The 22500-nt window shown below is 35.5% G+C and overlaps 1 protein-coding gene across 2 annotated transcripts in view; it reads right to left on the bottom strand.

The window, feature by feature from the left end:
- Window positions 1-22500, bottom strand: part of LOC135223704 (adenylate cyclase type 6-like) — an 891429-nt gene that overhangs the window by 71529 nt on the left and 797400 nt on the right. For both annotated transcript variants that reach the window (XM_064262427.1, XM_064262428.1), the window contains exon 7: window positions 15692-15850. In XM_064262427.1, the coding sequence (XP_064118497.1) occupies window positions 15692-15850 (159 nt within the window). The remainder of the gene's footprint in view (window positions 1-15691; window positions 15851-22500) is intronic.

The following is a 22500-nucleotide window of genomic DNA, read 5'->3' as shown; positions in this document are numbered from 1 at the left end:
CGCTGGTATAATAATATACTTAATAGTTGGCAGGAAGGAATTCTATGTATGCAATGTTTCAGAGGACAGGTGACTGCATACCAATAGACGTAAAACCAAAATGACTTTTAATGTTACTTAGTTTCAGCATCACTATCATTGCCAAATGTTAATAAGTTTACCTAGATTATATTTACTCTAGAACCATAGATCATTGTGGGGGTTTACACGTTTGGGCGCTGGTATAACAACATTGCTAATAATTAGCGAAAAGGAATTCTATATATTCTGTATGTTCCATATGACAGCTGAACAAAAAGAACACGAAAAAAGGTGACTGTATAGCAATAGCGGTAAAAGAAAAGGACTTTTAATGTTACTTAGTTTCAGTATCACTCTCATTGCCATAATGTTACGAAGTTTATTGACATTCTATTTAATCTAAAAACATAGGTCATTGTGGGGATTTACAAGTATTAAAAATACATCGTTCTCCGGAAATCTTGTAAATAAAACATTTATATACAACAAAAAATGTTCTATACGAGCAAATAACGAGCATACAAAGAACTTGTGTAATACGTATACTTTATACCCAATACACAATTTTAAAATACGCTTACAGTACGGAAAAACTACCACCTATGATAATAAACACACTGAAAATTCAAGATATTTTTTAAGCAAGTGTAACCTAACAAGGTGCGATGCGACCTCCAACTTACTTGGGACGGGTGAGAGATTTTACTCTCGTCCATAAGTTGTAAACATTATATCCTTAAATTGAAGTGAAGCGGTCTTCGTAATTAATACTCACAATTAGTACTACTCATACTAACAACATGGTTCAAATAAAAGGACACCAATTAAACACGCCCAAATACTGTTCTCAGTTATAATTGGAAACACAAAATAATCTAACGGAAACATGGCATAAATTCAGTACACCAAATAAATTGGAATGTGCTAAAATCTGTGGTCAAATAGATCTTTGTTTCACCAACGAAAATTAAAATAAATACGCTAAGTTTTATTAGAAATAATTTTTCTGTACTGTTTAACATGCACATTATTCATTTATTTTTTTTTTCATTTTCATTCTAATAAATAAATCATAAATATCCTATCATAAAAATTCTATTATCTTTAATTCAACGCGAAACATCTTTTTCAAACCTTTTAAGGCTCTTTCATAGACCTTTCCTAACCCCCAACAAGAATAACAAAAACAGCAACAAGTAGTTTGTAGACTTACTCCCCGAGGAAGCTAAAATCCGCCAGGGAGCGTAGTCTCAGAAAATATAAATCGCCTTATCGTATAACGGAACCAGTAGACATATATATTTTCCTGTGTAACAAAAACGATCTGCAGGTAACAAATTCAAATTTAGACTTGTCATCTTTTATCCCCATGGACAGCCTCTTCCATTCTTAGCCTACATATAAATATGCACCATGAAGGTATTGCTTGCTACGAATTTCGAGATGCTACGAAACTTAGGTCGCGTGGCTTGCCGTCTCGACCCTCTCTTATACTACCGTCATTCGTGAAAAAAAAAAAAAAAAACCGTAAACGGATCTATCCCAAAATCTAATTAACCTATCCTGAGCTTAGGCCCCACCATCTTACTTGAAAATCTCGGTGAAATCCATTTAAGACTTTCATTATCATAAGAAATCAAGGCTTATTTTTGGAGTCTTCACTGAGTCACCTGAGTCACTAAACATGGTACACTGACTTGTCAGTTATAGTTTATGATTCTCTTGCTTAACTTGTTCTTTTATTTCTTTTTTCAAAGCTTCAACTGAAAACCCTTATGACGGACGGAGAGAGACAACAGAGGAATATAGCCTAACGCGAGAGACAAGTTATAGGAGAAGGTAATAAATAATATAAAATTGAGGGAATAGAAAATAAAACCGATGCACTTGAAATCAATAGACATCAGCAGAAGGCAGGAATATGAATTTAATGGTCGCTTAAACATTTGGAATCAGAATATAGCACAGTTGCTCGAGGTATACTATAATGCCACATTTTAGCTGAAGCCAAGACAAAACTCCTATTATTAAAGCTTCTACATCATGAGTGTTTCATAATAGGTATGGCTTCAATCTCTCCTTTATCATATGTGAGCTTTCTCATCTTCACAGGTCCTGGGGCAGCAGACAGACAGACTCGGTTACCTTGCGAACAACATCCAGGAAAAGAACCGAATTAAAGGCTCCCTTACAGCTTCTACATCATAACTGTTTTTATAATATATATGCCTTTCATTTCTTCTTTATCATTGAGAGGCAGACTTGGTTAACTCAAAAATAATATTCAGGGAAAGATTGAACAGAACGCTCCCCTACCGAACACGTCGAGGCACAAAATACTCGGAATCAATAGAGTGAAAATAAAAACGAGAGAGAGGGAGAGGAAAAAAAAAGGGTAACGAAATATGAATCAATAATTTCTTCGCCCTTTTTAGCTTGAGCACCGCGCCAAATGAGGATAACGACCCTCGTGATCAAAGTGAGTTGTTGTTAGCTACAAAGAAGAAAAAAAATAAGCCTTTGTGAAAAGTTAAAATTTTAGGGGATTTTTTTTTTTATCAGCGCCACTGAAGAGGGAGCACACTTAGTAATTATTCTTATTAAAGGTTGTGTGGGAGCGTAAAAGTCACCTTTTTCTTGATCGATTATCTCAGGCATTTCTGCTTTATTATATCACGCTAACGACTTTATAATTAATTTCTCATTCACAGAGCCGAAAGCGATCTTATTTTCCTTAATCATTTGTCTTATCTTAATTACTCTAAAACACAATTCAAGAACTACCACCAGAGAATAAAAGCAATCTTATTCAAACACATTACCTTCACAATTATGATAATCTCAATTTTACCGCGATACCCGAGACCAGTCAAATTATAATTAAATTATATTATCACAGGAAATGAATGTTAATGAATACTGGATTAATAGATTTGCCTGAGAAAATGAATTTAATATTTCCAACAGGGTACAAATGAGGTTTAGTTTCGTACTAGCTCAGGTTATTAAATGATCTCAACTGCCTTCAAAATCGCATTGCATTATCACCCTAGTGAAACTGACACTTTCTTTTCATAGATTGTTTTAACTTCAATAAACCACGTAATTCTCAAATCCTTATTTTTCATCCATCCCCTACACAATTCACTTATAATAGCAAATAACGCGTCATCGTGAAACTTTATACCCGGTCAGGTTTAAACAGCAATAAACCTGAACGTTTATCGACAACCTCTAGGTCGAGGGAGTCTAGTTGCAACGACCCAGGATTTACGTTACATGCTCTGGGTAAAATCAAGGGGGAAACTTGAACATTTATAGGAAGCTATAAAATCTGGAACGAGGGTGACGAAGAAATAGCATGGAACTAGGGTTTTAAATGTTATCTGGAAAGTCTGGAACCACATGGAATCGAAGAGAACATTGTTGGGAAATTGGTTTAACGGTACTACATGGTAAAAAACACAAAGACACACACACATATATATATGTATGTATGATGTATGGGTATATTATATAATATAGAAATATATATATATATATATATATATATATATATATATATATATGTGTGTGTGTGTGTGTGTGTGTGTGTGAAGATTTGCATTTCTCCTTTTTATTTCATTCTAAAACAAGTCTGCAAAAATACAATATTTTACTCTCATATCTGTTTGTCCCTTGAATGGAATTAGTTTGAAACTATATAGGAATCTGAAAAAAACTAAATCAAATTATGTATTATATTATATATATATATATATATATATATATATATATTATACCTCGGAGTTAATAAATTAATTATTAAATTAATTCCGAGGAAGAGCGAATTGCCTATTAAAGGACACTTGTAGCTTAATGCATGTATATGAATCACGGTGATGTGAGGAAAATCATATATTATATATATATATACATATATATATATATATATATATATATATATATATATATATATATATATATGCTTATGCTAATGGTTTCGTAATGCAATTATGGTTTTGGTATTACAATTAAGTCCCCTCAGAGACTGTGTATAACGTTTAAAATGTATATTTTTGTGTTAAGATTCCCATATTTAAGGATAATAAGTTTTTTATAATGTATAATTCATTGTTGAGAAGGAACATAACTTCAAGCGACAAGAGAGAGATAAGGTCAGCCCTGTCCTGTCGTTCAGTACTTCAAACTGCTGAGCTAGTTTGTTTTTTATCATTTGGTCGAGTCTGTTTGGAATGCAGCTGAGAGATTCATTCACGTACGCGATCATGTAAGGATCTCTCGATGTTGCATCAGATCCTTCGGGAATCTTCTATACAATGATATCATTTCATTATTAATTGCACTACCTTTTGCTATGAAACTGTTTACTATCACGATAAAGTAACTCTTATCTCTTTCAATTTGACAAAAGAGGACTTGTAGACTCATAAATAGATTAGTGTGGAGTGGAATTTTCCGTGGCGTTGCGGAGATGACTAGACCATATTTTCGTTATGAATGCGTATGGATGCCCACCTAGACAAGAGGCCCAAAACACCCAGATACGCAGGTAGAGAGAATGCATTCATTATATGCTAAGAAGAGCTGTGTGTTGGGTCTCTCTCTCTCTCTCTCTCTCTCTCTCTCTCTCTCTCTCTCTCTCTCTCTCTCTCTCTCTCTCTCTCTCTCTCTCTTCCTCACGAAACATTGATTTTCTACCATTACGTAACTCTTATTTTGAGATTGGTCACTCACTAGGTTTTATTTTGTTAGTAACTTCGTAGTTTGTGGAATCTGAACATAGTGTTATTATTATTTTTGTGTGGCGCCACAAAAGTGTTGAGGACGCAAGTGTTGAGGATAGTTACAGGCCTCCTTTTTTTTTTAGTGAAACTGCAGTGGTAAAAGGTATGGTGTTTTATAAATATTCATTTTTGCACAAAGAACATTTTCTTTTATTTGTTTTTGATTCTTTTGAAGTGTTTATGTGGTATATGTTTAATGTTTATACTCTCATTGCTTTTAATGCTTTTCCACAGTACTCTATGTTTTTGTATTCTCATTTTGTTTTATTAATTTGAATATTTCTTTGTATAATTGTTTTCATCCAACACTTGTGAATTAATTTGCATTTAATTAAATTTGTTTTCAACTTTAATTATTGCTTTATAGTTATTTTACTTGAATACTTTAATTTTCTTACTATGAGTTTCTTGATGAAATTTATAATTTTGACTCAATTTTGTTAATTGATTAACTCAAAAATTAATTGAACTTTTGTTTTCAAGTAATAACAATTTCCCTCAGATTGTGAATTTCACTTACAATTTTTGAAGTTAGAAATAAATTGTTGTATTTAAAATTTTAATGAGTATTTTATTTACTACCAGTATATATTTTATTTTCATTTAGGTAGAAATATATATTGGTAACTGTTCTGTTTTCCTCAAGTGAATTAGAACCAGGGAAATACTTAAGATTTCAAATTGTTGAAGGAATGATGCCCTTTAATTAAGATTACCTCACACCTGTTTTAATGAACTCAAGTCTGATTTCTTATATGGTTATTAAGTTCTATAAGGGATTACTGTTACCTTTAGAGTATTCGGTCGTTTTGTATTTATGATGAAGGTTCAGGTGTCTGAATGTTGTGAGGTAACTAGTAACCAGTACAAATGGTAAGTGTAGTAACCAGATGCTTGGCACTTCGTCACAAGTATTAATGGTGCCCAGAGACCCGGGAGGAAAATAAAGCACATTATCACTCTAGCTTATATTGGTGGTGTTAGGAATAATTTTGTTAGGAGAGTGACCATATAGTTGTTTTTGCATTTTATTGTATTGAATTGTTATTTGAGAAAAATGGCTCCGTTTGATACTCAGGAATTTTTAGCAGCCCCTTCCATCCAAGAGTTATCTGAAACCACTCTGACTAAGGCACAGAGGAGTGATTTAGCATTAGCATGGGGTGGTCATGTGTCTAGTAGTATGATAAAGGCATAAATCAAATACATTGCCATGCAAGCATTGATAGACTCTAGTAGAATATCTGATGAAGATGAGTTAGAATTAGCTCAAGAGATTTTGAAAATAGCACATGCTGATCTTATAAATCAGCAAGAACAGAAAGAGAAAAGTGATGCAGAGTTAGAATTCAGACGCATAGAAGCAGAAGAAAGTTTGATTAAGCTGAAAGAGAGAGAATGCAAGCTGAAAGAGAAAGAGACGGCAGAGAGAAACAAGAATGAAGAGAAGAAGACGAAAAAGCAGCAGAAGAAGAAAGAGAAAGAATAAAAGAAGAGAGAGAAAGAAAAAGATTTGAAAGGGAGATGGAAATGTTAAGAGCAAGATCCACATTACCTGTAACACTGTCTAACCCTAACCAAGGTAACCAAGACCCTGTATTTAATGTAGTAAGATTTCAGAAGTTAATCCCTAAGTTTACTGAAGAGGTTCCAGATGAGTTCTTTGATAACTTTGAAAAAGTGGCTTCATGTATGGGATGGCCAGAAGATAAATGGCCAGTTTTGCTACACAGTGTCTTGATTGGTAGAGGGAGAAGTGCTTATATAGCCTTAACAGCTGATCAGTGTAAAGACTACAAGGTACTCAAACACAATATGCTACAAGTATACCAGATGACTCCAGAGTACTACAATGAAAGATTCAGAAATTTAAGAAAAGATGAAAAGGTAACGTTCTTGGATTATGCTTATAGAGTGAGAAGACGTTTTAAAAGATGGTTGGAGGCAGGTAAACTTACAACTTTCGAAGAGTTAGGAGAGTTAGTTGTTTTGGAGCATTTTAGAGGTATTCCTGAGCATATAAGAGCCTATCTGAGAGAGAGAGAGAGAGAGAGAGGTTAAAAAACCCGACAAAGCTGCTACACTGAGTGAAGACTACAATATAATAAGTAACAGGCGCAATTACAATGTCAAGTACCAGAATTAACCATGAACAGGTCTTAAGTTTTGATCCAGGTTTCAGGAACAATTTTATAAATGGGAAACCTACAATAACAATAATACTCCTAAGCAAGCTAATGTGAAATCCTCGTCTAATTTTGCAAGACAGTTGCAAAAGCCTAATGTTGTCTGCTTCAATAGTAAGAGGTGACCAGGTGAAACAGACTGTTAAGAAAAATGCGAGGAAGAATCAGACTACAGGGAAGACTGAAACTAAAAAAGCTGAGTGTTTAGCAACCAGTGGAAATGTAACCTTAAGCAGTGAGTGGCTGAGCAGTCTGGAGGTTTTTAAGCCATATATCTATCTATAAGGGTACCCTGGCAACTCAAGAATAGAGTGTCCAGGTACCAGTCAAGAATTTACGTGATACAAGGAGTAACCATAGTGTGGTGTTACGTGGTGCTCACCTATTGTTGGAGAGCAATTTCACCGGTGATTCAGTTATTTTGAAGGGTATAGAAGGAGAAGAAGTAATTCCTATATGCCGCTTATGCCTGTCCTGTGAATTGGTGGCAGGGAATGTTGATTTTGCTGTAAAGGACTCACTGGCTGTCGAAGGAGTACATGTTTTATTGGGGAATGAAGTTGGTAGTGCTATTTGTTCCCTGTCCTGTAGTGACAGACAAACCATTGAGGATTAGTTCTACGGTAGAGTTAGAGAAGAATAACCCCCACCTGTTTCCTAGTTGTGTAACTACCAGACGTATAAGGATGACTACAGCTGTAAATGAAGAAACTGAAGATATACACACCCAAGAAGGATCAAGTGAAGAATCGTTGAAATTAGAAGAATTGTTCCGGGGGAGTGATGCTTCCCATGGAGCTAACCAAGAAGAAATTTCCCAAGAAAAAGGAGAATCTGTTGTTCCTGACTCTGAGTAGTCAGTGTTCCTGAATATAGTAGTGAAACTACAAGAGCTGAGTAAGCAGATATTGAAAGTTCAATCCTTGAAGTTCGACAGGTGACAAGAGAGAAGCTAATGGACTTGCAGCGGAAGTGCCGAATGGGGCGAATATCATCAAATTTTGATTTCATATCCATTGAGAAAACAAGTGGTAGCAGTAGCTCATGAATCTGGACATATGGGAATCAGAAAGACTGTAGAGAAGATCATGAAATATTTTTTCTGGCCTGAACTTCATAAAGAAGTTAGCAGGTTCTGTCAAGAGTGTCATACCTGCCAGATAGCTGGAAAACCAAATGAAACCATTCAGAAAGTCACCTTACAACCTATAGAGGTAAGAGGAGAACCTTGGAGCAAAGTGATTTTAGATATGGTTGGACCGCTTTTGAAGACGAAGAAGGGAAATGAATATCTGTTGACATTAATGTGTCCTGTGACAAGATATCCTGAGACGATCCCTGTTAGAAACATATCTGCCAAGATAGTTGCTGAGAAACTAGTGGAGTTTTTCTACAAGTTTGGTATACCAGAAATAGTACAAAGTGATGAAGGAACAAACTTTACTTCCAAGTTATTCCAGGATATGATGAATTTGTTAGGAGTGAAACAACAGTTATCCACTGCTTATCATCCAGAGACTCAAGGTGCCTTAGAAAGGTTCCACCAGACATTGAAAAGTATGCTGACAAAGTATTGTTCTGAGTTAGGAAGAGATTAGGATGTTGGTTAACCCTTAATGTTATTTGAAGTTAGGAATGCTTATCAAGAAAGCATGGGATGTTCACCTAATGAGATGATTTTTGGAAGCGAAGTGAGAGGACCACTGAAAATTCTTGCAGGAAATTGGGAACAAAATCAAGAGGAAATTCAAGGAAAATATGTGAAAACTTAAGGAAAAGGTTAGAAGAGATTAGAAAATTCTCTTTAGAAAATCTGAAAGTGAGTCAAGAGAGAATGAAAAGGAAATATGATGCTGAGACTAAACTACAAAATTTTTTTGTTGGTCAACAAGTGCTAGTGTTTCTACCAGTCAAGATATTTCCCCTCACCAGTAAATTTCAAGGTCATCATAAGATAATTGAGAAGTTACGTGATAGAAAGTATGTGATTGAAACACCAGAATGAAGAAAACGGCAAAAGGAAAATACACTTGAACCTCTACAAAACCTTACCTCTCAGAAACTAAAATTGAACCTGTGTCAATAACACAGACAACTTCATCTACAGAAGATGATGATGGCTATGAATTGGGAGCTGAAAGCAAGATGAATAATACTTAAATTTTGGAAAATTTGGAGGATAAACTGCAACATCTGAGCGTTGAACAAGGTCAAGAATTGAGGGAAGTGGTTAGAAGCTTCCTAGCAATTTTTGCAGATATACTGAGGTGTACTTATCTGACCAAGCATGACATCAAGATTCAAGAAGATGGAAAACCGTTCAAGGAAAGAGCTTATCGCTTATCACCGTATCATCAAGATGTTCTGAAGAAAGAAGTTGATTATTTGCTACAACATGGATTAGCAAAACCAAGTTCAAGTCACTGCAGTTCTCCATGAGTGTTAGTGAAGAAACCCGATGGCTCAGTTAGGATGTGTACTGATTATAGGAACCTGAATTCCATTAGTGAGGCCGACAATTATCCCTTGACTCTTATAGATCAGTTACTTGATAATATTGGGCAAGCCAAGTTTGTTTCCTAGATAGACTTATTGAGGGGATATTATCAGATACCCTCAGATGAAAATGCTAAGTTGTTGTCAGCTTCTATTACTTCTTTTGGACTGTACGAGTATACTGTTCTACCGTTTGGTCTGATGAATGCACCTGCAACATTCCAACGAGTGATGGATCAGCTGTTAGGATGTATAAAAGGAGAGGGTGTATACTTGGATGACATAGTCATTTACTCTACAACATGGGAAGACAATCTGCAGATTCTGAAGAAAGTTTTCAAGAAACTACAAGAGGCAGGATTAACAGTCAACCTAGAGAAGAGTGAGTTTGGGAAGGCGACTGTTCAGTTTCTTGGGATTGAAGTTGGGAAAGGCCCACTCGCTCCAGTGAATGATAGTGTAGAAGGTATCCGTAAGGCTAACCCACCTACTACTAGGAAACAGCTACAAAGATTTTTGGGCATGGCTGGATTCTATCGTCGTTTCTGTACAAACTTCTCAGCTGTAGTAGCCCCCTTGACAGACTTAACTAGTCCCAAAGCTTAGTTTGTTTGGATTCAAGAATGTCATGAATCCTTTGAGAAGGTCAAAGCCATTTTAACTTCAAGACCAGTGCTTCAAGCTCCAGACTTTAATAAGAAATTTGTGATACAAGTTGATGCCCTGATTATGGAATTGGAGCTGTTCTACTTCAAGAAGATGAAAATAACCTTCTACACCCAGTGTGTTGTCTGTTTTCGAAACTGAAAAAAGCAACAGAACAACTATGCAACAATAAAAAGGAAACTCTAGCCTTAATCACAGCACTGAAAAAGTTTGAAGTGTATGTGAACAGTAGGAATGAAGAAGTTTTAGTGTTGTCTGATCACAATCCCCTGCCAATTATACAGCAGATGAAAAATCAAAATCAAGACTGACCAGGTGGTCTTTGTGCTTGTAACAGTTTAATTCATAAGTTGAGCACATATTTGGCAAGAACAATGTAGTTGCCGATTATTCACCCCTTTTGTGAATCTCTGGATTCAACTGCGGAATAACTAATCTTCTCGTACCTTTGTTACATTAATGGAATTAGTTTTAAACTGTAATGGAATATGAAAATTAAATTAATTATATATATACACACACACACACACACACACATATATATATATATATATATATATATATATATATATATATATATATATATATATATACATACACATAAATCTCTCTCTCTTCTTTCAGATTCCATTACAGTTTAAAACTAATTCCACTGAAGTAACAAAGGTACGAAAATAAAACATTGTCAATCTGGAGGCGTGTTTCAGAATAAAAAAAAATAAAGGAGAAAAGCAAATCTTCAAATCTTTCCGGAAGAGAAAAGTGTTGATGGAAACTTTTTGGAATTCAATGATCAAGAAAAAAATTCACATTTGCACTCCAAACATTCTGCCGCCTGGAACGAGGGACATTAATCTCTCTCTCTCTTCTGGACAAGAGGATCATGAAGGTAATTTTTCATACGCCTGACGTTATCATGATCTCTTCACCTGCAATCCAACTTTCCTTACACTCGTCATGCAACATGAACATGCACCTTTATATCTTACATCTCCGGGTTGAAAGGAAGCTTCTTTTTTTTATTAAGGGGGGAAGAGGAACCATTGTTACTGAAATATTTGGTCTTTCATCACAAATATTACTGAAATATTTGGGCTTTCATAACAAATTGTACTGGAATATTTGGGCTCTCATCAGAAGTATTACTGAAATATTTGGGCTCTCATCACAAATATGACTGAAATGTTTCGGCTTCCATCACAAATTTACGCTAAGTTGTCGCATCCTTTACTTTAATTTGTCCATGAAATAAAGGATTATAAGGAATTGTTTGTCTTACATCAATCTGAAACTTGAATATGTAACCTAAGCATTCTATTGTACTGTTACACTATAGTAGGTATATCGCTTCCCCTTCAAAAGTCATTTAAAAATCCACCCAAAAACTGCTAACGTTTTCTACTACCATCTCTCTCTCTCTCTCTCTCTCTCTCTCTCTCTCTCTCTCTCTCTCGTCTCTCTCTCTCCTCTCTTCTCTTCTCTCCTCCTCTCTCTCTTAAAAAAAAAAAAAAAAAAAAAACACAGGTCAGACGTACTTGACGAATTCACCAGTGAAAAGTGATCGAAAACTTAACCAAAGCTCCAACTTGCTTCTGCCAACGGGAAAATAAAAAGGTTTGCTCGCTGGAATGTGCCTGGTTGCCTTAACTCCCAGGACAGCGAATCCCTCAAAAGAAAGCTACTTTCCATTTCAATTTGAAACTGGAAGTTTTTTCATTTCGTGCTTTTGGAAAGTTCACTCGTACCGAATATAAATGATTTTTAAGCCAGGAGGGAGGAGGAGAGAAGAGAGCTGAGTGAAGTCACCTACTTTGAAGGTAAAAAAAAAACTTCTTGAAATTTTAAGGAAATATATAACTTCATGGCAAAAAGCGGCAATAGGTCATAATGAGGCTCGAAAACCTACAAAATAATACAGTGTATGTTGGTATTTTTGTTCTATCAAGCAAACACGCTTTATATCACCCACGTGCTCTTGACTTTCAAAACAGTCCATATCCAAAGAACAATGGTTATTTTAATTTCTTAAAATTATATCTCCATTGAAATGTTATGTGTGATATATATATATATATATAATATATATATATATATATATATTATAAGACGTATATATACATACACACACACAAACACACACACACACACACACACACACATATATATATATATATATATATTTATACACTAATGCATGCATGCATATATGTATGTATGTAGGTTCATATTTTAGGATAGTTTGCAGCCAGCAATGTTTCCCAACGAATTAAGATATATATTAATGCATATAAAAAAGGCAGGAGCAGTGGAAGAGGATGAATGACAGGACACAGGAACGGCCGCCAGTATAAATATCTGCCTAACATTCCACTGTCGTTGTCCAGAAATTAAAACAGACAGATCGCCAATGAGTTGCATTAAATTAGTGGCCTGGCTTTGGTACAACAGATCTGGACCCCGGCGTCAATGTTCGTTGAAACAATTTTCCAGCTGAAAGCAACAAGTTCCACATATCCATCCACCATTGCAAAAATACTTTTCGATTCAGCCTTGCGTCCATCGCATCATTTTCCTTTCACAAATGACTAACTGTCTCCAGGGAAGGGGGACTCGCGCGGTCAGCGAGAATTCCTTAATAAGACCTGATTTTGAACATCTTTCCTAAACTTTTTGAACTACAGCCGATTCCCGTGTCAGGGAAGCACAAGCCAAGGGGACAGAAAGTTTAAACTTTTTTTTCTATTTCGTCCAAACATATCATATGCGGCTTCGTCAATTTGCACTGTAACTGTGACGTTAATTTGTTGTTTTTCAGTGATATCTAACATATGCGGTAAACTTACAGTAAGCAGGTGGCCGCTATAAGTATTGACACCGAGACGACTGGAGAGAGAGAGAGAGAGAGAGAGAGAGAGAGAGAGAGAGAGAGAGATACTCACATATTCACTGTTTCCTAATTGGTGACCGATATTTATATTTTGATTAATTACGCGACGAGAGAGAGAGAGAGAGAGAGAGAGAGAGAGAGAAAAGAGAGAGAGAGGACACAAAATGTAATTGGTCGTTTCCCTGAATTGTGACAAGGTTAGTTATTTGTATTTTCACAAATACGGAACGACGCGAGTAGAGAGAGAGAGTAGAGAGAGAGAAGAGAGAGACGACGTAGAGAGATGAGAGAGAGAGAGAGAGAGAGAGACACTAAAATATTGGTCGTTTCCTAATTGGTGACAGGTATTTGTATTTTCACAAATACGACGACGACGATGTAGAGAGAGAGAGAGAGAGAGAGAGAGAGAGAGAGAATCATCTGGTGACTGTTATCTTATTCTCATTACTATTTATAGCATTATTATGACTTTCGCAGCAGGATTCCAACCCGCATCTGGAGCATCAGAACGATGCGGGTTCGATTTCTGCAATGGAGGTCAACATTTCTTCACATTCTTGCAATATATATATATATATATATATATATATATATATATATATATATATATATATATATATATATATATATATAATTACAACGACGTTTTCTAATGAATTCGGTATCAAATACAGCAAGAATTTGGGCCGCGTCCCCCTGAACCTAGAAAAAGTACGAAAACATCACTGTATCCGGCACTTTTTTTTTTTTGTCTGTAGAAGGTATGTAAATGCAGTTCTTATGTCTCTTGTCTGTCCGTTTCTCTCTCTCCTCTCTCTCTCTCTGTCTATCATATATATATATATATATATATATATATATGTATATGCATATATATATATAATATATATATATATATATATATATATATATATATATATATATATATATACGTATATATATAATATATATATATATATATATATATATATATATATTATACATATTTACATTACACACACACACACACACACACACACACATATATATATATATATATATATATATATATATATATATATATATATATATATATATATATATATATATATATATATTATTACATTTATTGCCCCTCTCGTCTGCCCAGCATTTATCTAATTTTTATATTTAAGTTCTAAAAGAGCAACTATTTTTTTATCCTAATCTATCAATATATATAGATTATCTAATTTATTTAGTATCTATTACCACATATTTCTATTACATTGTATCTCTATAATATATACTATATATACTATATCATAGTATTTCCCCTCTCGTCTACCCAGCAGCTTTATTTAATTTATTTAGTTCTAAAAGGAGCAACCAATTTTTCTCCTAATCAGCTGATTTTAGGTTGGAGAACACTGGCAGAAAGGAATTTCCGTTAGGAGCGGGGGAATAACGACTCCTGTAAGCCTTAGGGACGTATCCCAAAAGGAAGTGTGTAGCTAGCTAGGTACTTCTTAGGCCTACTCTTAAGATCTTTTATCCTGTGAACCTCTCGCTGGCGATATACTCTGTTCCTAGGATGACTGGCGAGAAGGGGGGTTAAGTTGACCCCAACACCCAAGCTTCGTGCCCGACAACGCTCTCAGTCCTCTCCAGTCCGTGATCTAGGACAGACGTCCAAGCCAGCCGCCTTCCCATGATGCCTACAAAGGGGCTAACTGGCGCCCCCAGACCTCGGACAAAGCCGACGCCATTTTCTACAAATGTCCACTTACATAAAGCATCCAGGTACGTCTTGTGATACAGTCCTATTGCCAGTTCTTTCCCTCCGAGTCAAGTAACTATTCCACATTTTCCAATTCGAACTCCTAATTCTCAAATGACATCCCTTTGTTCCTTTCCTTTCCTCGTGGCCGCATACCACCTTTCTGTGATCGTCCCAGACAGACAAAGTCTTCATTGAATATCTCATTTAAACACTAGAGCTCCTTCCCCAGTATGTTAGAGAAAAGTGAATAACTGTAACTTTGTGCAAGAAGTCTTTATTTTATTCTGTGTCTAATCTGGGAACTCTTCCAGATTTGCTGAGTCACGTGTCCATGCCTCCGCGCTCGCAAGTGCTTCCTTAACGCAAGATAACAATGAGTAATTTTGGAAATCAGCATTGAAGTACATCTGATTTTAGCCAGCTCTCCCCTTGTGAGAGATAAGAGGGGTCCACGTGCGGCCCAGTTGCCTTGCCTTTCAACTGTCTTGTAAATAAATGTAATGGAAAGTAATCAGCTGGTTTCCATGGCAACCTTTCTCGAGTAAAAATAACCCAAATCAATCCTTTTAAGGTAAGTTATTCTGCATTTTTCCCTTTAATATTTTCCTTTATGTATTTGGGGTTCTTAAGGCCACGGCCATACGTAAATATATATATATATATATATATATATATATATATATATATATATATATATATATATATATATATATATATATATAAATGTGTGTGATTTCTCTTCAACTATCAATCTGTATATATCTAAATACCAATTGCTTTTTTCTCTGTTTATCTATCACTCTATCGATGTCTACCTCTTCACGTCTCTCTCCAACTGCAGTCCCAATAACAAAACCGAACAGAATAGAACAGAATAAAACAAAATGAAGTATAGCCGTCCCCTTACCCAGGTATGCCGCTGGATTCCATGTAGTTGGCCAAGGTGACGTCGTTGGACCAGACATCGAACTGCCATTTGCGCAACCCCAGGACGCCGCAGTGAACCCGACCCGAGTGGATTCCCACTCTCATGTTGACATTTACGCCCGTCACCTCTCTCACCAACCTGAAGGTGGGGAGAAGAAGGGAGTGAGCGAGTGAGTGATAGAGAGGGAGATGTTTCAATTAGGCTGAATAGCCGACAAGAGTAGCACATTTGGAGGACACATGGCGAAATTGGTCTTCAAGGGATTAGGACTTTAAGGACCTTAGGAGAAAAATGGACACAGAGATTATTTGCAACACATTATGGTAAACATTCCTGGCAGAACACCGAGACATTTCTAAGAGGACACCTGGAGAAGTAGGACATCAATTTATTACTGCTTTAGACTTTAAGTATTACAAATATTTATCAAAAGATAAATTATAGCACGATAAATAAAACATTCTTGGCGGAACACTGGGGCACTACTGCTATAAGGACACCTGAGAGATACACTTTTAAAAATGTTCACTGAAAGATAAATTGTAGCACATTAGGGAAAACATTCCTGGCAGAACACCTGGAGAAATAGGACATCGAAATAACTGCTTTACGGATTTCAAGAAATACGATTTTAAAAATTGCACATCGAGAGATACATTGTAGCTTTCAAGGTATACATTCCAGCAAAACACTGAAAGGCCAGGTGCAATATGATATCAAGAAATTAATAGTGTAAAGACTTTGAGAGATACACTTTTAAAAAAATGGACATTACAAGATATAATGCTTGCAGGGCACATATGGAAATATATGATTTAAAGTAATTCTGACGAAACCTTTCTGAAATGATAGAAGATATGTTGGTTTTTGCACACTAGGAAATTATATTTATAAAAAAACTTTAGGACATACTCCTCTTAAACGAAGTCATGAGAAACATTACTACAGGATATAAGAAGACATACATTGGTACTTATAAAACTTTAGGTAAGACATTACTTATATCATAATGAAAGTAAAAGGTAAACTACTTTCAGGCAAATTTAAAAAAAAAACAGCTTCATAAGTTAAAGGATTTTATCCTCATTTTACATGAATGTGAGCACATCAATAATAATAATAATAATAATAATAATAATAATAATAATATAATAACAATAATAATAATAATAATAATAATAATAATAATAATAATAATAATAATAATAGTAATGGAGGTAGGACACCCTCTCTCAAACATGTTTTGTTGAAAGAGAAAGGCAGTATCAGTGGAACTGATTTCATATATGGTCTTTTCAATTCTTCTTATTATTTTCTTCTCATCACGGCTGATATTTGCTAATAGCTGGCCGATGTTCATATTAGGATTAAGGACAACGTCAAGACTACAATTTGTAAACTCTACGGCGACCATACTCCACTTTTAGTTATCATATCAATAAATTAATATTTTTAGAAGACATTTCTTTAACCAGAATATGAACATCGGCCAGCTATTAGCAAATGTCAGCCATGATGAGAAGAAAATAATAAGAAGAACTGAAAAGCCCATATATAAAAAACCAATTCCACTGATGCTGCCATCTTATAATAATAATAATAATAATAATAATAATAATAATAATAATAATAATAATAATAATAATTTTCACTAAAAACATGCTCGAAAAATTTTCAGGTCGTGGTGAGAGAAACTGCACTTGCAAATAACAAAATTACAAGTAATTTTAATGCGTGACGTCATCGCACCGTTTCTGATTCCCAAGATTTCTTTTCGACACACATTAAAAAGAAAGAAAAAAAAAAAAAAAAAAAAAAAAACAGCATCTGCCACAGTTTTCTTTAGTAATAAAATGTTCACGACAATGACAAGAGGAAAATACACGCAACCTAAACAAAATGATCGAACGCGCACGGCTTTTAGGGGTTTGTCCTCCTGTGAATGACATTCTCTTTTTACGAAGGGTGAAGGACACAAATATAATCCTCCCAGTTTCCCGGATTCACAGTTCAGAGATGACTGAAATGCAACAATCTTGCAACCTGTAATTGTTTGTTTGTATGGTGTTTTTGCGTTGTATGGAACCAGCGGTTATTCTGCAACGAAACCAACGGCTTTACGTGACTTCCGAACCACGTCGAGAGTGAACTTCTATCACCAGAAATACACATCTCTCACTCCTCAATGGAATGGCCGAGAATCGAAGCCGCGACCACCGAGGTGAGAAGCAAACACCAAACCAACCACGCCACTGAGGCGCTCTGCAACCTGTAATGTATAGGCAACAAATTTCATGCACAAAATTGCAAAAGAGAACCAACTTGCAACTAAGTGCAGTTGCCTGACAGAAGACGGACATATCAACAAACGTACACAGAGAAGCTCCCTTAAATATACATCAAATATATACAAACAACAGTGAGAAGACTCTTTCAAATGAAAACAAAGAAGTCAGTTTAATACTCAGGAGGCATGAAAAATGTGGTATTTTCCTCAGAGAAGCCGGAAAACTACACAACACTGAATACTCGAAACAAGTTCAAGAGGAAAAGTTTCCAGCAGTCAAGGACTGGAGTGTGGAAAGTAGACCAACAAAAACACGTTGATGGCATGCACTCAAGGATGTGCCACGGAAAAAAAACTGCTTCATTGTTAAAGGTTTCGTAATTCTCTTGACAGAAAAATTAAATTTCGTTATTTAAAAGCGAAATAAAAAAAAAAATTACTTTTAAGGAAATGGAGATACGTTTCCTCATATTCGTGTCAGCAATTTTACCTGAACAAGAACAGGAAATTGTTCCGTGTTTATAAATTATTTTTGACCTTCTTATGCGACTTGTTTTTTTAATACAAGTACTAAAATCCAACTTTAAGAAGAATATGGAATATTGTACTTGTTCCTTGGGTGAGCACTCTCCTGGAAGGAGATGTGCTTTACTGATGCACTTTTCCATTATTCTTTGATTCCTAGAATTCATCAGAGAGGATTTGAGTCAGAAATTTTTATCGTAAATTTCTTGACCTTTATCTTTTCATTCCAAATGAGCATATATCTAAAATTGACATGAACAAAATTCCCTAGATTTTTAAGACAAGCTTCCAACGACAAGGAGACTTACATAAATGTCAAAAACAGAAGAAAAGATAAGGAAACATTGAATGTATAAATAAATAAACAAATACATAAATAAAGGTTAATAGACAAAATAATATAGTCCTCTTTGGGAGATACGCGGAGGAAACCGAGAATGTGTATTCTTGTAAGGTCTTAAGGATACTTGAAAACTTGACTCTTTTATAACATATTCTTTTATGGTAACTAACTTAACTTATGAAATGGTTACCCTCATGCCCATACCTAGCCCAGACCTGTGGAAAAAAAAAGGGGGAGGGGAAGGGAAGCAAAAAGTCGACATCAACTGCTGAGGAAGAGACAGCTTGCATGTTCACCTAAGAAATATATATATATATATATATATATATATATATATATATATATATATATATATATATATATATATATATGTGTGTGTGTGTGTGTGTGTGTGTGTGTGTGTGTTCGTGTAATTGTAATAGCCACAATGCCCTATTTACTTCTCGAATTCTTTATGCTATTTTGGATACGCTTGTCACTACAAAGCCTTAAGATCTAAGTGCAAGAAATATGAAGAAATTATGATGTCCGGGAGTGGGAAACGAACACAGGCTACCATACTACGACGAGGTCACGTTGCCGACACATACATACATATATTAAGCCACAATTGTCCTTTAATATCCCATTCACTCTACCTCTGAATTAATATATTTTCAGATATGTTAACTGAAGGGGAATTTTTTAGTTGATAATAATTTTGTCCTCTCGTGGATTCGAACCAGCGCACTGCGAAGAAAACAGGACTTCAGTGATGTTACCAACTCGACAAACAAGTGAGGTAAAAGTTGATACACTTATAATTCACTTGTTGGCCGAGTCGGTAACTCACTGAAGTCCTGATTTCTGTGCGTTGGTTCGAATCCACGAGAGGACGAAATTATTATCAACCAAAAAATTCCCCTTCGGTTAACACATATGAAAATATATTAATTCCGAGATGCATGTATATGAATCACGGTGGTGTGATAAAAATTCATACACTTGTTACAATGGGTCCAATTGACCTTGTCTAATAAAAGGAGAGAAATTTCAACCTTGAACATCTGCCATTACACGGCATCTCTGCAGCTTAAACCAAGTTAATAGATCTCGGCTAACACCAAATTTTGTGATACACAAATAGAGTCTTTGTTTCCCCATAAACCTAACATGACAAACAAAGGAAATGAATTGGAAATCCCAAAAACATGAAACACCATCTCTCCCATAATGACCATCTTAAAAATGTCACACACTACCTCTTTATATAGACACACATCAGTTCACTCACTATTTCTCTTTCCCCAAAAACTAAGAGATAAAAGTGTCATTCAGAGAATTCATTTTAAGTAGTAACATTCGAATCCAGCCTGAAAAAAAAAAAAAAAACACAACTATCAGAAATAAAATAAAAAAATGGTTATAAACACATAAAATGTCATCAGAAAATCTTTTTCACTTCACTTCGGCTTCTCGCAGGGTAAATGTAAATGTTCAACTGTTTATCAAAGTCACTATTACCTCTCTAGATGAATCTTCTGCGCCGTTCCTCGGACTAGTTTTCACCTCTCACCATTATCACTTTTTCTAGAATACCCGCTTTTCGCCCGCGGTCTCCTTATAATAAACTTTGAGAAGCTGTGGTGTTCGTAATTACGCACGCATTAAATTGTTCTAGAAGCTTCGACGAACGAGACTTGTTAGACGCACGAACAGACACACGCGACTGCATTTTTCTGACGTCATGATCACATGACTCCTGAACAGGCAGCCCAGGTCAACTTGCCCACTCGCGCTCTCGCCTTTTGAGGCATGACAATATGTTATGCTTACGTATGCTTTGTGCCGCTCAACCGTCGATGTCTTGAAGCTTTTCCATAACACTCGAGACTGTGCTGCTGCACATTCCAATCTGTTCGCGACAAAGTCCCTTGCACCCTAATTTTAATTAATATCGTACTATATACACTATATATGTGAATATAGTACATGTACACATATATTTATACGTACATAAAACACCGGTTCTCAAATGTTCTTAACCTTATTTTATTTAGTATATCTTAACACACCTCAACATTTCTGATACCCGAAATGGCATTTAAACAAACGTAATCGCGCGAAAAAAACAACGACCTTTTGAAGGTGGAAGAAAGAAAATAAGGCAAATCCGTTCGTCCGCGAAGCTGCAAATATCACAAAAGGCCAAAGGAGCTGATTAAAAAAAAAACTGGTTTAAAGAACAGAGGCACATTTTAGCAAGTAGGAATTATATGAAGAGGAAGAATTTTAGGAAGTTGATAAACAATAACAGGAGTTGGGATAGGCGGAGGATGAGGATGTGGGAATTGAATGATGGTGAAGGGAATGAGGATGAGAGTAAGGAATAGTGTGAGGAAGTAGCTTAAGGAAAAACACGAGGAGATATTGGGAAATAACTGGAGGAATGACTGAAGTAGTACTGGCTGGAGGAGGAGGTGCGTGATTGAAGGAAAGTTTGAGAAATGGGCGAAGGAGATGGAGGAGTCATGAGAGGATGGGGGAAAATAGGGTGGGAGGGATTCAGGAATGAAAGAATAATGTAGTCATTCCTCCTTCGAGTGTTCCGGAGTTTAAAGTGTCGATTTCAAATTTAATTTTAATGAGCGTCGAAGTTCAGCCAATCAACACCTCAGAGGTAACTTTGGGTATTTCACTTGATACTTGTTATTGTATCTACCTTTTTTGTATCCACTTACGTCCCTGCGATGGGGTGGGTTACGGCGGTTCCGTGACAGGTATGTAAGCTTACGGCACCCGCATATTAGGTTAGGCTAAGGCTGTCGGTCAGGTTAAGGTCATGTCTCGACAAAACTGGTCGTAGAAAGGAATAAGTAAAAGATAAATGAATCATTTATAATTGGGAAATTCCGCTCTTAAGATGGAACAAAAATAATGTACAGTTATATGGGTGTTTTTTTTTTTTTTTTTTTTTTTTTTTTTTTTTTTTTTTTTTTATTTTTTTTTTTTTTTTTTTTTTTTTTTTTTTTTTTTTTTTTTTTTTAAAGGGCAGGTACTTGAACAAGGTACGGTAACTTTTTACTCTTGAATTGCTCCCGTAAAAGTCTCAGAGATGACAAAACATAACAAATATTCCGCATAAAAAAAAGGAAAAAATTACGCAGCAAGACCTTTCGTTCCATTTATACCCAGAAAAAAGATGAATGATAAAGGCGGATGGAACACAACACCTCTGCAAATTTTTCAGGAAACCAACAAAGAGAAGAAATGTTTTCAGTGTGGGAAAAGGTTCTCTTTTATGCGTGTTCACGAGGTGTGGCGGCAGAGGACACAAAACGTTACGACAAAGTGATCACAAACAAGAAGACATTTTTAGTTTTATGTCGACACGTAACTTATATGAAAATATGTTTGCTCGGAAGTTTCCTTAATTCAGAGCCTACGATAACGGAAACTCTCCAAATATTAAAACGCTTTCTTTGGGTTTGTCTTGAAATAAGCAACTGCAGAAAAACTAAGTTTAAGTAAATAAAGATAAAAAAAAAAAAAACAGGAGAATCCTCTTCAGCTGTAATTACAAAGTATTCATAAAACAAAAAGGAATAAAAAGGGCAGTTGAAATGAAGAAACACAGACCGACAGTTTTCATTT

The sequence above is a fragment of the Macrobrachium nipponense genome, chromosome 10 (genome assembly GCF_015104395.2).
Source record: "Macrobrachium nipponense isolate FS-2020 chromosome 10, ASM1510439v2, whole genome shotgun sequence".
NCBI lineage: Eukaryota > Metazoa > Arthropoda > Malacostraca > Decapoda > Palaemonidae > Macrobrachium > Macrobrachium nipponense.
The sequence above is the reverse complement of the archived record's forward strand: the minus strand, read 5'-3'. Positions and strand labels throughout refer to the sequence as shown.